At 39.7% G+C, this 14,655-nt stretch overlaps 1 protein-coding gene across 4 annotated transcripts in view; it reads left to right on the top strand.

The window, feature by feature from the left end:
- Window positions 1–8,789, top strand: part of ARHGEF18 (Rho/Rac guanine nucleotide exchange factor 18) — a 48,422-nt gene extending 39,633 nt beyond the window's left edge. For all 4 annotated transcript variants that reach the window (XM_075037945.1, XM_075037944.1, XM_075037947.1 and 1 more), the window contains 11 exons: window positions 213–391; window positions 787–878; window positions 1,182–1,370; window positions 2,042–2,179; window positions 3,214–3,335; window positions 3,774–3,830; window positions 4,504–4,551; window positions 5,154–5,621; window positions 6,338–6,665; window positions 8,393–8,515; window positions 8,604–8,789. In XM_075037945.1, the coding sequence (XP_074894046.1) occupies window positions 213–391; window positions 787–878; window positions 1,182–1,370; window positions 2,042–2,179; window positions 3,214–3,335; window positions 3,774–3,830; window positions 4,504–4,551; window positions 5,154–5,621; window positions 6,338–6,665; window positions 8,393–8,515; window positions 8,604–8,764 (1,905 nt within the window). In that variant the 3' untranslated portion in view covers window positions 8,765–8,789. The remainder of the gene's footprint in view (window positions 1–212; window positions 392–786; window positions 879–1,181; window positions 1,371–2,041; window positions 2,180–3,213; window positions 3,336–3,773; window positions 3,831–4,503; window positions 4,552–5,153; window positions 5,622–6,337; window positions 6,666–8,392; window positions 8,516–8,603) is intronic.
- Window positions 8,790–14,655: the final 5,866 nt, after the last annotated feature.

Here is a 14,655-nt window from a genome sequence, read left to right as displayed (position 1 = left end):
CTCTTGTTTTTGAAATGTACATTCTTCGTTCCATGTTTGCATCTATGATTGATGAGTAAAAAATGACAACGTAAGAAATGTCATGTGAAGAGGCCATAGCAATAAAGTTATAGTGTTGCAAAATTATGGCTCATGTTTGCCCTGTATAAGTAGGAAACAAACCCCAGAGAACGTGTATAATATAGTGCAATAAATTATATTTTGTTTTACAGGACTCTAAACCACCAGTTATCTCATTGCAAAAGTTGATTGTTAGAGAGGTAGCTAATGAGGAAAAGGCAATGTTCTTAATTAGCGCTTCCTTAAAAGGACCAGAAATGTATGAAATTCACACAAGCTCAAAAGAGGAGAGGAATTCCTGGATGGCACACATCCGCAGAGCTGTAGAAAGGTAAATTATGAGTGAAAGTCGGAGGGTTTGATTTCTTGCTCATCTGTCTTCTCTTCGCAGGACTCATAGGTGTAAATTTATTGTAAAAATCCATTTGACCATCCCTAAACTTTCTTTGTAAGATTGAAGCATGTAATCCTGTTTATGTTTGTTGGGAAGAAGCCACTCATAAAGATGTAATAAAAAACAGCCAAAAACTTTATTCTGCTTTTTTTTAAGAATAAATGAAAAAATTGGTTTGCTGTTGCCAAATACAACAGGACTTTGGACAAGGGAGGAAGACTGACACACAAGATAAGCCACATTCTAGGCAAAAACTTCAGGTTGAATCCTGAGATGGTTTTAAGTTGCCTAATGTGTAAATCAAACATCTATCTGTCTCTTCCTTTTTACAGCTGTCCTGATGAAGAAGGAGGAACATTTAATGAACCTGAAGCAGAGAGGAGGCTAGCTGAAGCAAGAGCTGCTAAGTTAAAAGACTTTCAAGGTAATGACTTAGTTATATATTCCACGAACTGCTTCTCGGCATCATTTGTGATTTATGACTGTCTTATTCTTTTATCACATAATGTGATCAAGTTTCTCCTTCATAAGTCTTTCAAGGTAGTGCAAGATTATATAGAAATAGTTAAGTTAAATAAGCCTAATAAGCTTTGTGTGCTCCATGAGTTTTTCCCCTTAACTGTTAATTATATCTCTGCGTTTGATGCTCTGACCATAAAATGAGTAATTGAACGTTGTACTCTGACAGTGATTAGGAAGGCAAAACTGAATTTGTTTCTTCCTTTAGAGCGTTTGAACATGAAAGATGACCTGATTATGCAAAGTCTAACTGAGAAGCAACAGATTTATCTAGAAATGTCTGAAATGAATGGGTTTGAAGACCATTCCCAAGGATCTCGATCTAGGCTACTTCTTCGGGGGGATATCTCAGAAAATCTGCAAGGAGAGGCAATTTTGAGGTCTGCAGTGACAGAAGGTAAATGCGATGTGGGAATGTGTATGCATTCACTCAAATGCAGGGGTGGGGATAAGCACATAGGATCTAAGTACAGATCCTGAAAATCACCCTGTAATAACATAATACTTTTATGTAACAGTGTTCAGACTTCCTTATTCTCAAAACCAATCTGCAAGGTACATAAAGTGCACCTTGTGTGTTTAGGTTGAGGACCTTGTCCATAGATTGCATTTCTTTATTTTTAAGGGTCAGCCAGTAGAGTCTTAGGATGAGTCTATTCAGATGGGTAACAGAGTGCTCTAATAATACACCAGTCCTGAAATATAATATTATATGAGGGTTATATATTAAAATAGCCTATCTAAAGATAGTATATTTAGAAAGAAAATAAGCACAAACATAATTTTCATGTTGGGAAAAAAAAAAAGAAAAACCAAACACACAAGGCTTGATAATCTAACTTGCAATCAAGGAAGTGGTCATCTTTATACGTGCAATACAAAGAGCCTGTTGTAAAGAGCTAGTCGCGAAGGAAAATTCATCTGTACTGCAGGCAATTTCTCAAACTGCCTGATCTTTTAATGTACTTGACAATTGAAAATTTTTTTTTTTTTAAACTTCTTAGCATCATGCACTTGTCTTGCTGCATAGGCATGGCTGTTTACATGACATGTTCTCCTCTTTCCTAGCTGAAAATCTCCAGAACCTTATCTTCACTCACTTAGGCAATGGATCCTGTCAGCCGGAAGATGGCTCTGGGTCAGGACTCCCCAGGAGAGCAGACACCTTTGGAGGATATGACAGTAGTCCCTCAATTTCAAATAAAAGTAAGAAAGGGACCATTCAGCATTCTTCTGAGCTTCTTAGCTCTTTACCATGTTTCTCTGTCCAGAGAATGAGATAAGAACAATGAATTAAGTGAGGCTCTGATATAAGGAAGCTTCACCAGGCTCTAAAAGGAGGATAAGAGCAAACTTCTAGCATGTTGTATCTTTTGTTTCTGATACCAACACTAGAGAGCAGAGTAGGGCTCTCGGTGTTACACTAAGAGCATGACCTTAACCCATACTTTATAATTACCACAATTCCACACAGAATTTTAATTTTGTTGGGAGGTGGGGGGGAGCTTGACCTGAAAACCTAGGAAATTCAAATTCAACTGCCTGCTTTTATTATTGAATCATGAAAACTCTTTTCCACTTCCTTTTGTACCTGCAGAGTCACTAAAGAGTTGCTGAATCCTTAGATAATATAAATGGTCCTTTTGGCACAGATGATTTATCAGTTAATTAATGAAATGAGTGGAAATAGTAGATACTATTTACCTCTGGTTTTGCTTCATGCATTTATTGAAAAATAAAATGGTCTTTACTTCATTGGTTGTTAATCTCCAGAATACTTTCTCTTGTCTCTGAAAGGCTATATATGTCTGTCATACTATAGGTGCTTCATATAGTATGGTTTCCATCTCCTGCTACCACCTTCCACACTTACAGTGGTGCTGCTTTGAATAGAATTTTTCTACTAACAAGTATTCCGTGTTATGAGCTTGCAATTCTGGTAGCCACAGATGATCGTTTTCATGCATACATTGTGGTTGCATCACTTAAAATAGTATAACGTAATTTGAACTTACTCTCCCTGTTTACCTTAACCCACTCTCCTCAAGTTTTTATACTTTTTTGAGCAGTTCTACTAGTCACTGTTTGCTCTTCTACTTTGAATCAGCATGGAGAAGACATGCAGTTGCATATTGGTTCTAACATCAAAGTCACAATTCTTTTCTGCTTGTTCTGTTATGCAATGAGTTTTCACAGGCCCTGTGCTGGTGTGAGCTGCTCATACTCCACTCTTCTTTCAGGTGGTAGTTTTAGGAAGAACAGTGGTGGTGACCAGAGACAGTGGGACTGGAGAGGCCCTGCAGTAAGTTCAGATGTGCAACTCCATGACCTCCCTTCTGAGGCAGAAGAAGGATCTCAAACCGTACGTTGGGCTTATGCGTTATTTAAATGCATTTCCTCGTGTTCCTCTTCATAATAGTGGTGCAGAATAAATCTTGTAAAGTTAAAAATTGTAATAGCTGGTAGGGCTAGACTGTAACAGAGTTCTGTCTGTCAAATTCTGGAGTCTATTAAGGATGTTTTGTGGCAGTAGTTTATAGCTTAGCACTCGAGAGTCATGATCATTTGGTTTTATATTTATTCACTTGATACTGTACCATTAACGCTAGTTTTAATCACTATGCATCTGTTTCAGCCTGGCCTCTGATTTAAGTATTTTTTATATGTGTATGGGACCAATCTCCACTCCAGCAATAAACACTGTTCCCTAATGAGATGAACCCTTCCAGCTTGTTCTGGCAGCACTACCAATGCCCAACAAGTGTCTCTAGTGCAGATGTTGGTTTTGTCTTTTTTACAGAGTGATGTAACAAGGCTGGATGACAGCAGCGGTTTTCAGCCCACCATAGAGTCTCAGGTATGTTACTTCTGCTGTTAGGAAATCTAAGGAGAAATAGTCATATTATAATAGCATGCAGAAACAAAACAAGCAAACGAAAAAAAATCACCAAAAAGCTCAGTATTTTTAATGTCTGTGGAACCAGAAGCACATTAACAGCCTGTACTTTATGACTCTAACGCATAATGAATGCAGAGATAAAAGTCCCATTAGAAAACAAAGATGGGTTCTGGATATGTAGACATGCGTTTCAAAGAGCTGGATAACTAATTTTCCTACATCTTTGGAGGGTTTGCATGTTCTCAGCTCACTGACAAAACTTGCCTCTGAATCACCCATGAGTGCTGTACCTGTGTAGTGATTCAGTGCTGGAGCATGGGAGGAAGTGGTCATTAAATAGCTCATATGAATAAAGCTATGATGAGGGTTGCTCCCTGGAATCCCAGTGAGATTTGCTGGGCACCAAATTACATCTGTGCAAGGACTGATACACTGAAATTTGTCATGCCTGCATATTGGTCTGTTGGCTGTGTTAGAGTACTCTTGTAGCCATGTTTCCATTGTGTGTGTTTTGTACAGAGTTGATTAAGTTCACTGTTTAAAAATTTTAAAAAAGTCTAATGCGTCAAAACAGAACTCTGTTCTAATGTCTAATGTCTTTTTTCCTCTCCCTACCTCACCTCCTCTTCAGCTTGTCCAGAGGATACAAACACTGTTACAGTTGCTCTTCAGTCTTCAGGTAAACCACTATTTACTATCCAAGAAGTTTGTTAGGCATTAAATGTAATAAAATTTATGCAGGTGTGGAAAGGAGCTACCTTGAAAATATCCCCTAAAGCTAGAGTGAAGTGCAGAATTTAAGACCTGAGACTCAAGGTAACAAACACTGTGTCTGGTATTTTGGAGGAAGTGTTAGATCTGTTGTCTTAAGTAATTGTTTCCTTTTTCCTGCTCCCTTAAATGCAATTCTTTTGCTACTTTGAGCTCCATCTGCTTTCCATGCTCATTTCCTCTTAAAATTGTGGTTGATATACACATGTGTGTATGTATTAGTTGTTTTTACTGTAACCTTGTAATCAGCAATATTTTCACTGATTGGATTCAGAGTAATAATTCTAGGTGCAAGAAATGTTAATTTGGACATATTGAAGCATAACTTATTTGCTTGTCCATCTTCAGTATCATGTCAGTCACGATGGACTGTACAAGCTGGAAGTTAGATCTGCTCTTGAAGACAAAAGTCTCTGTGATCTAATCTGGTAGATGCTCTTGTCTTTTGTTTAGTTGTGCGTGTTTTTTGAACCCATGTGCGTTATGCTGAACTTCTTATTTCCCCTCCAGGCAGTGATATCTCAGCAGGACAGCTACATTGAGATGCAACGAGCCACCATGGTGGACCGGGAGAAGCAATATCGGCTGCAGTCTACACGAGGCAATCTGCTGCTAGAGCAGGAGAAACAGCGGAACTTTGAAAAACAGAGAGAAGAACTGATGAATGTACAGAAACTTCAGAGCCAGCTGAAGCTGGAGCAGCAACGCCTGGAACGGGAAAGGGGACGGCAGCAGAGGGAATTTGAAAGCACAGAAGCTCGGCTGCAGGAGCGTGAAGAGGAGACTCGGCAGCTGAGAGAGAAGTTGAATCAGGACAGGGAAGAACTCGAGAGGCAGCGGGAGGCCTATCAGCATGACCTAGAGAGACTGCGGGAAGCTCAGAGAGCAGTTGAGAAAGAGAAGGAACGTCTGGATCAGCTAAGGAAGCTGAAGAAGCAGAACACAGTGTCGGGCACGTTCTCCCCAGAAATGGGACAGGTGAGGAATTCGTTGTCTTGGAGTTTTATTTCTGTTAACCTGCTTGTTTCTGAATGAAGGTTGCCCTTTTTGCAAAACTAACCTATGTTCGCTTTTTACCAGGCTCCTTAAACCATCATCTGAAATAGCTGGTGATGGCTATTGTCAGAGAGATCAGAACTTGGCAGTTCCCCAGTGTCTGTGAGATTCCACTGAGACATTTGGTAATGGGAATATTTTTTTTAAAAGACAGAAACAGAGATTAAGTTATTTTTGAACGTGGGTGATTGAGGATTTTTTCAATACAGGCACTACCCTATTGCAGGCAGGTGATTGCAGAAGGTGTACTACATCGGTAGCATTTTATATGGTTGATTTCTAAAAATATTTCTTTCGTTTCAAAATGTGAAGGTTGGAGTCTGATTAAATTGGCTCATTTGTTCCTCTTGTAAAGTCCTGCTTTCTGTCCATCTTATCATCACCTAATGCAGTATGCTTTTGCCTTCCTTTGCTAGGTGCAATATTAAACAGTCTGGAGCTGCTGAGGTTCTTCTCAGTGTTCAAGGACCTACAATCTTGCTCTTCTTTCTCTTTGCCAGTATGCTGTAGGCTTCGTCTAACCTGTTGCATTTTTCACTAGAAAGTGCTTTATGTTTTCAGGGCTGAGGGTGGTCTCTCGTTGTATCTGAGAGTGTGAAAATACCTATTTGACTTAGAATGCCCTTTTCCTCACACAGAACCAGATGCTAAGTCATTCTGTTAGCTTCAATGGAGAAGGTGTGGAACCATCTCTACCCGTCTTGAAAACTTCCGTGAGAGTGAGCGTCTCTGGGATGGATTACCTGGAACGGCCAGACTTGGTTCGTAGGGACAGTACCACCCTGGAGAATCGTCCGGTTCTTGCATTGAAGAATGAAGTGCCAATACATCTCCTGAGTGCAACTAACCAGATACAGAAACCAGCTGCAGTCCAGCAGCAGATTCCTACTAAGCTGGCCACTTTTACAAAAGGAAGCAAAGAGAAAGGTGGGAAGAGCAAAGCATCTCATAGGACAGACAGTTCAGGTAAGTGTATTTAAATGCATTTCTGATTTCTGCCAGCATTACAGGGAGACAGAACACTGCAGTTTAAACCTCTGGCTACCCATGTGGAACCGAGAAATTAATATGCTACAAATTGTTACTGTGCTTACTGCAGTTAGTAGGCTCTTCAAATCCTTAACTTAGGAGTTACATGTGTATACTATTTAAATTGGAAATCTAGCCCAAAGGGGTAATGTTGAAAGTGAAGTTCTGTAATCCAGCAGGACAGAATGATGGTAAGAGGTTGTAAACCTAGATGTAAAATCTTCTTGCCTAACTGTAGTGTTAAAGGGGGCAGGGGAAAAAAAAAATAATCTTGTTCTGCCCGAGTGAAATGTTTTGTGGCTTAACCTTTTCTCACTATCCGTCCAAAGTTGTAACGACATTGAATGCAATGCCTTTCTTAGCACCAGTCAGTCATTAAATACAGATTTCCAGGCCAGAATTGAGATGCTGTGCGTGTTGTAGAGTTGAAAGGGGCTAATTTTGTCACAAATAGAAGCAAGTTAAAATACAGTCACCCTGTCATGGTGTAATTTCTGCTGCTAACTGCTAGGTACTAAAGTAGTGATCTTTGCCAATGACAGACACAGTAAAAACCACTTTTTCTCTACTGCTTAAAATAGCCTTACTGCCAGTTTAGGAGAATGACCTATAATTTTAACTTAAAAAATTATCTTTTTAGCTTTGCGTAGGATTCAGACTTGGCAAGCTTACCCATCACTTGGGCCTACATTGCTATAGTGGACTCAAGGCCAAAGCTGTGTAGGGAGGGGAGGGGAACAGTCTTTTGCACATTGTAGAAACGTCTCTCTGTCATGCCTAAAGTTGAGTACAACTGCAAACTTGCTTATGTTTCTGCACATAAATGAAGCCTAATATCCTCTTACCCTGAATACCAAATGCTAGTAAAAGGGAAAATAAAACTCTAATACCACATCTCCCCAAGTTTCTTTTTAATAGCTCTTACGTATTGATCTCTGCAGTGGAAATGTACTTAATGGTGTTTTTCTGTAATTTATATGAAAGGTATAAAACAAATATATTGGTCTCTATTCTCTCATGAGCATTAGTGGGATGCATGCTTGTTATGTCCATACGTAGATTTTAGAACAAAATGGAACAAAACTTTCTGTACCAGAGGCAAAATACTGTGTATTGAATTTGGTTTTTGTGATGTGTAAGGAATGTGTACTGAGAGGAGTTCTTTGGATCCAGACTAATCGTGTCATGAATTGCTTTTATTGTTGAAATTAAGAAACTGACAGGCCATAACACCAGAATCAATGTACTCTGCTGCTGAGCAGCTGTGAGACAGATGGAGAGCAAAGACAAAAGTTCATCAGTTCTGCGTGTTAAAAGTAGCACAAATAGCCACTGCTATTTGAATGCTAGGGACAAAGATTTTTTTTTTTTTTTTTTTTTTTTTTTTCCCCTCTGCTGTGCTTTATAATACTAGGTTTTAAAGCTGTCAGGGGCTGCTAGTAACTGAATTAGAAGTCCTCAAGAAAGAGGAGAGAGAAAGTATTCATGGTCTAAACAGCTGAAGAGAAAATCTAAGTAACTTGCAACAGAAGCACCGGCTCTTTGTGGTATAGCAGCTTCCTTGGATGTGTAAAGGTGTCAGTACAGTGGGCCCCAGCAAGAAATAGTGAAATTTGTGAAGTACTGCTAGCCTCAAATAGTAATTTGTAAAATATTTTCTTTAGCATCTGTTGATCAGAAGCAGCTGCTTCCCCCCAGGCTTGTTGGACGAGAGGAGGGTGTCCTGAGGGGCAGACGATCAGCAAGTCCAGTCCTCCCAAGCAGCCAGACCACTGCATTCCAGCCAGGTATGTCTTGACCAACTTGCATGTCCATGGAAATGTGTCAGGCTCTGTGCAGTGTCATGAATCTGTCTTCTTCCATTTTTTCCTATAGAATTGTATGGCCCTACAGATGCTCAGCCGGAAGCACTTTCATCTGCCTCAGCGAACCTATTCAAGCCCAATAACATTCACGTTCAGACCCTGGTGACCTCTCAGCCGAGTCTGTTAAATGTGCAAGATGATACCAGCAAAGAAGATGTGATTTTCTTCTGATTGTTTCCACTTAAAGATTAATCTTCTGACATACTGTTTTAAGAACTCAGGCCCCAGTGTTCAATGTGACAGAGACCTGACACGGATGTCTTTTCACCCTGCCCCGTTACTACTGGCAAGGACCAGACCAGGATTACTGTTCTACTTTGTTGGCTTCTCTGCCAGCAGCTCAGAATGAGGGCACAGTAGTAACAATTTGCTTTTAAATTCTCCAAACGTGGAAATGTATTGACACATGGCATGGGTATATAAATTCAGAGCATATTAAAATGCTGCCATTTATTGTAATGTGCTCTTTTCAGAGAATGTACACTCTTTGTGGGCACCATCTTGTAAATTGTTATAGTTGATGTTGAACCGCGCAGATTTTTATGTAAAAAATTTTAGTAGCGGGCCCCAAAATGGCTGCGAATTTTTAGATCTGTTTTCACAGGTACATGGTCAGTAATGGATTATGCTAACAGTGTGTTGATAACTAGTTGACTAGCAAGCCAGTCTCCTTACAGCCAGGCATGACAGGCATTGTGATATCTGCTCACAGGAGCCAGACTAGCGTCTCTGTTTCTCTAGTGAATTCAGTGGAGCACATGCTCAGTGGCCAGGTACAGTGGAAGAGAGAAGGTAAGCTTCTTAACAGAGTCTTCAAGGGTCAGGAGCTCCACCTGCTTGTGGATGAGAAGGGTTGGACGTGTGAGAATATACAACGATAATGAGGAGTTGGACTAAATGCACATTTCATGGGCCATCAGCTTGCACTGGGATACCTGTCTCCCTGGAGATGTTGGGTAGCTCTCCATGTTAGTGAGAGCAGTACAGGTTCCCGAGCAAAACTCGTAAGTTGGTTCAGAATGAACTTAGAGACTTGGATTTAGTTCTTTGCTGAAGACATGTATAAGAAGCATTTGAATGCAGTAATTTATTGTCTTGTTTAATCCTAAGTTTTCTGCATCTTTTGTTTGTCTGTTAACTTGTTGGGACTTTACTCCAAGTACCAGAAGATATCAAAGCTGCTGTTACTGCAGGGACTTCTCTGCAGTACTGTGTTAGGAATGAAGGGAAACAGTTTGGGTTTAAAATTAAAAAAATATATGTATTTAAAAAAATACTCTTAGCTAAACCTGTGTTGGCTTAGCTGCTTACAGCTAAACCAGCTTTGATACCTCTTGTTAAATGGGTCAGTTCTTAATCATGGAATGGTGATGACGTTAAGTGTTCTGCTCAAAAGGCATTATTTCCCTTTGTAGTAATTTGCACAGTCATTTTGTTGTATTGTATTACTTCACTCTGTATCTCAGTTCTTTATTACACACATTGCCTACGGATGTGTATTCCAATATATGTTGAATGTGACCAGTCAGATATATTGTGCACAGGAGAGATTGTTTAGAGGGTGTTATTACAGAATTAAATCAGTATCTTGGAGCTTAAAAACTTGGGTTAATACCTTTCAGAACATGATTGATAATAGGTTTTTTTCATATCTTTAACTCTGGTTTAAAGTGATTTTTAGCACCAGTGGATGGAATGCCTGGTCAGTTCTTGATTCAGTCGTGTGGCAATGGCATCAAATGGCAATGTGTCAATCTCCTCAAATCATTGATGCTGTCTCAGTGGTTAGGCCCTATGTGATGCTAGTAACGTTCTTTAAGGCCGTAACTTCACTTTTCTTGAAAGTTTTAAAATTATTTCAGTAGTTACAGCACAAGAAACATTATAAATTTTCAGCAGAAAATACAGAGTTTATTTTCAAGTGGTGATAATTTGGGTTATTGTCTTTCAGACAAGAAATTGAAAAACCCAAATTTACTGGTCAGTGTGAGAGGGGAAAGATAAGCTTCAAAATACTGAATTGGTCTTAGGGAGCAAGCACTCCTTGCTGTAACACTTCTTGGATTTAAGGGTCTTTTTCTTTGCAAAATGATACTGGTATAAACCTGAAGCAATGGCACTGAGTTCAGTGAGAGGAAACTCTAAACCATCTGCCTTGTTACCAGGCAGGTGATACTCCCCCGCCTCCCAACAAATTATTACTATGAAATTGGACACGTTTCACTATAATACCAAAGGACTGCTTGGTAAATCATCAGCATTGCAGAATTTACACAGATTATCAGTGGCTAGATTTGCAGAAAACAGTATGGGGAACATAGTAATTTTTGCGTTGTTGTGATATGATGTTGGTGATGGTTAGAACATAGTTCTACCCTATATCATTTTTTGCATTCCTAAAAGCTAGGTTGGAATGGAGGGGAATTCTTCTTAAAATTAATGTAACTTCTGATCAAGCCAGTGTGTGAGATCCAGCAGCTCTACAGGACTGATTTTTGAATCGGCTGATGTGGAGACTCCAGTCATCTCTGATACCCATGTAATTTCTCCTGTAAACATACAGTGAAGCAGCAAGAATGCACAGTATGTTCTCTCCTTTGTGCTGTGGTTTGGGCCACTCCTAGTGAAAACTCTATGCCCCCATTGCCTTAAATTACCAGGTTTTTAGGAGTTTTAGCCTAAAGCTAAGTTGCATCAGTGGAATAAACCACCTCAACCAAAGAGGGATGTGTCTATTTGGGTATTTGAAAACAATTTTTGGAAACATTTATTTAATTTCATTTTGTGCCTGTCCTAAAATATGGGAGAGAGTTTTCTATGGACTGAAGGGGTTGGTTTGGCTACTTTCTTCTTCTGTGCAATGACTGAGCTCAGATATAGAATGGTGATATCTGGAAAATAAAGTCTGCGGTGAGGTCTCATTTCTTTTAATGTTTTAACTTAAACATAACTATTTTAATACTCATTGTCAGCAGTGCTTTGAATAAGTTCTGGCTGTTAGCAAAGGGACCCGGAATCGTTACAGGCTAGGCTGTTGGTTCAGCACCCCAAAAGCTCCTTGGAATATGGGTCTTCAATCTGTAACTGAGAAATTACCTTAAAAGTAATTATCTGTCTTCAGTACACATGTCTAGCTGCAGCTAGCTTTATGAAAACTCTTTTCACCTTGAATAGAGACTGCATCTCCTTTCACTTGGGTCAAAATCATTTAAGTGCCATGCTAGGTATTCATGTGGTTTCCTGTCCAGTACCGTACCCAGCACAGAGAAGGTTTTAGAACTAGTAAATGCTGTGATATATCATTGCTAGTGGAGTTTACCATACCAGAGTATGGTAAAATTATTTATAGAAGGCTGAGGGAAGCAAGTGAAAGATTTTCATTAACTGAATAATGGGTCATCTCTTCAATTCTGCAAAACTAAACCTGTGAAATTGTTATCACTCCAGTTGAGTTGAACTAGTTTTGGACTCTTTACTCAAATGTTGTTCCTAGAAAAATAAATTTTCTAGGCAAATTAGATTGCAAAAAGACTGCTGTGTCCTGGGCTAAGTAACCTGCTATTGATTCTGAGTCATATCCTTTCTATTTGACTTTTTGATTACTTCAGATAGAAGTTTCTTTTTAAGTGATATCTGAGGATTAGACCGTTCAAAATTCTGTGCCTCCCAGGTGCCTTTTGGCTTCTTTCTGAGCTGGGTTGTGGAGGAGATACAGCATGAGCTTTGAACTGCCACCTTCTTTGCTTTGTGTCACAGCCTTAAAATTGTTGTCATGTTTGTCCTTTAATATTGTGATGTTGCAATGTAGAGGCTGTTTCAATGGTTCTGATTTTCAGTTTTACGCTGGTGTAAAGGATGCTTCCTCTTTCCCTTCCCATCTGGAAGGTGGTCGTTTTGTATTTCGGACTGAGGATACCTCCATGTTCACTAGTACTGAGCGCATCTGCCCTGTGTGTATTGTAAATGCTTTCCTAGTTTTTAACTGTGCTATCTGTGGATTGTAGTTGTGGCATGTCCCACAAATTGAGATTGCTAATCATTTCCCAATGTGAGGCAGAAGAATTGGTATTTCTAGAGATGCTTGCTCATCAAAGTAATAGCATTCTTGCAAAGGTAGGAGCAATTCTAAATAATTTGCAGACAGTTTTGTCTTTCCGAGTAATAGTCAGATGATCCTGCGTACATGGAGCTTGGTGTTTGTCATTTGCATTTACAATGAAAGTTGAAAGTTAAACTAGAAAGGGTTAAAAATATGTCTTTTGTTTCACTTCTAATTTCAACTCTGCAGAATAGGAGCTAAGGCTCCCTGGTGCTGCTCAGTGGAGTCCCTGTGTGTTGTGCCCCCATACAAGGGAATTTGGAGTGTTTTGTTGTCTTCCCCAGCAGTTCTCATATTTACAAGAAAAAAGTCTTCTTGGCGCCAGGTTACCATGTGCTATCCTTGCCTGAGCTTCTTGCTGAATGGATAAAAGAAAAGCCTTTTCCCCTGCTCTCTCTTTCGAGGCCAGACCCAACATCTTTGTAATCACTGGCGGCTCTTTATCATTTACCATCAGCATGTCATTCTTCAAATACCGTTTGTGTGAGCTCTGGTTTGTACCATTTGTGCCATGTTTATAAATCAGTTTTTTTATATTTTTGTATTGGAAGAAATTGGAGCACTTTAGAAAAGTTTATTTCAAATTCCATTTCTGTTTGTACCTGGAAGGAAATCTCTCATGAAAGTAGATACTGTTGGCGTAACTGTGTGCATCTCACTCCGAGCTGTGAACTCTCTTGATGCTCTTTAGTCTTAGGTCTGGTTTCTAGGCCCACCTTGCACTGTAAAGATTTAATAAATAATCATGGTCCTTGGTTAAATTGACCATTTTGTTGGGGAAGTGTTTGGTTTTGGTTTTTTGTTAGGGTGTAAACATTGTAAATAATTCCTTTACTGTTGATACTGCAGTAGCAACATCTTTGTAGTCTATTTTATTTGTAAAGTTGATGGTTAAATGTTAATATTCTGTTGAATTGTGCACTCTTGATTAATTGTAAACTTGATCTTAGCACACCAAATGATGATTTTTACAATGATTGCAATGTTTCTCCACTGAAGGATTTCAGAGCTGCAATAGGACTGAAACCAACTTCTAGCAATAAAAAAAAAAACCCCAACATTTGAAAACTGACTGCCTTTATATATATAAATATAAAAATATTTATTATTTTTCTATTTCAACCAAAGATCAAAGCAGCAGCCACTTCTCACATGCTTCTCATTTTCTACCCTGGGCAGAAATAACGTGCCGTATGAACAAAACTCTTCCAAAGGAGAGGATGGAGCATAGGAGGCGTTAAGTGGAGGATACCAATAGCTGCAGACCTTGCCAGTGAGGTGGGCACCCCAGGAAAGAATCAGCTGGTCTCAAAATGTCTGAACTCAGCATAATAGCGAGAGCATGAACTTAACAAAGCTGCTTATATTAGCATGTAGGTACTTTGCATGGTGCCAGTCTGAGACATGCCTGGCTCTGTCCCAGACAGTATCGGTTCCCATTTGGAACAAGTATAACAAAAATAGAAACTTTCTCCCTAGTGTTTGTGCCAATTTGGCAGCTCTCACTCCCGGCACCATCCCATGGCCTCTGGCTGGTGCAGTGCTTCCCAGCTCCAGAGTCAGCAAGTTGTGTTTCCTGGTAAAATCCCCACTTCTGGCATACTGGCAAGCTAACCCAAAAGCTGTAACCTCAAATAATTTATAGAGAGATTAGAACAGATGCAAAACTGGGGAGAGTGGGAGAACTGGGACTTGGATCGGTGCTCTCGAAGGAAGAGGTATGATTTTTATCATCTGAATCCTGCGCTGTAGCCAGCGTTGAGGAAAATCTTCAGCCAGTTTTGGATGTGCCAGTGCCAGTGGTGCGCTCTGCAAATCACTTTGCACAGTGATAAGCCTTTGTGTCTATCGGAGCATCTTTGGAGAACCCAGGTTCTTTGTGTGCAGGAGTCAGTAGAATACAGTCTGCATTATTCCGTCTCTGAAGTGTGGTTGACATCTGGGTTGCAGCACAAACTGGAAT

The sequence above is a fragment of the Buteo buteo genome, chromosome 10, assembly GCF_964188355.1.
Source record: "Buteo buteo chromosome 10, bButBut1.hap1.1, whole genome shotgun sequence".
NCBI classification, from domain to species: domain Eukaryota; kingdom Metazoa; phylum Chordata; class Aves; order Accipitriformes; family Accipitridae; genus Buteo; species Buteo buteo.
The sequence above is the reverse complement of the archived record's forward strand: the minus strand, read 5'-3'. Positions and strand labels throughout refer to the sequence as shown.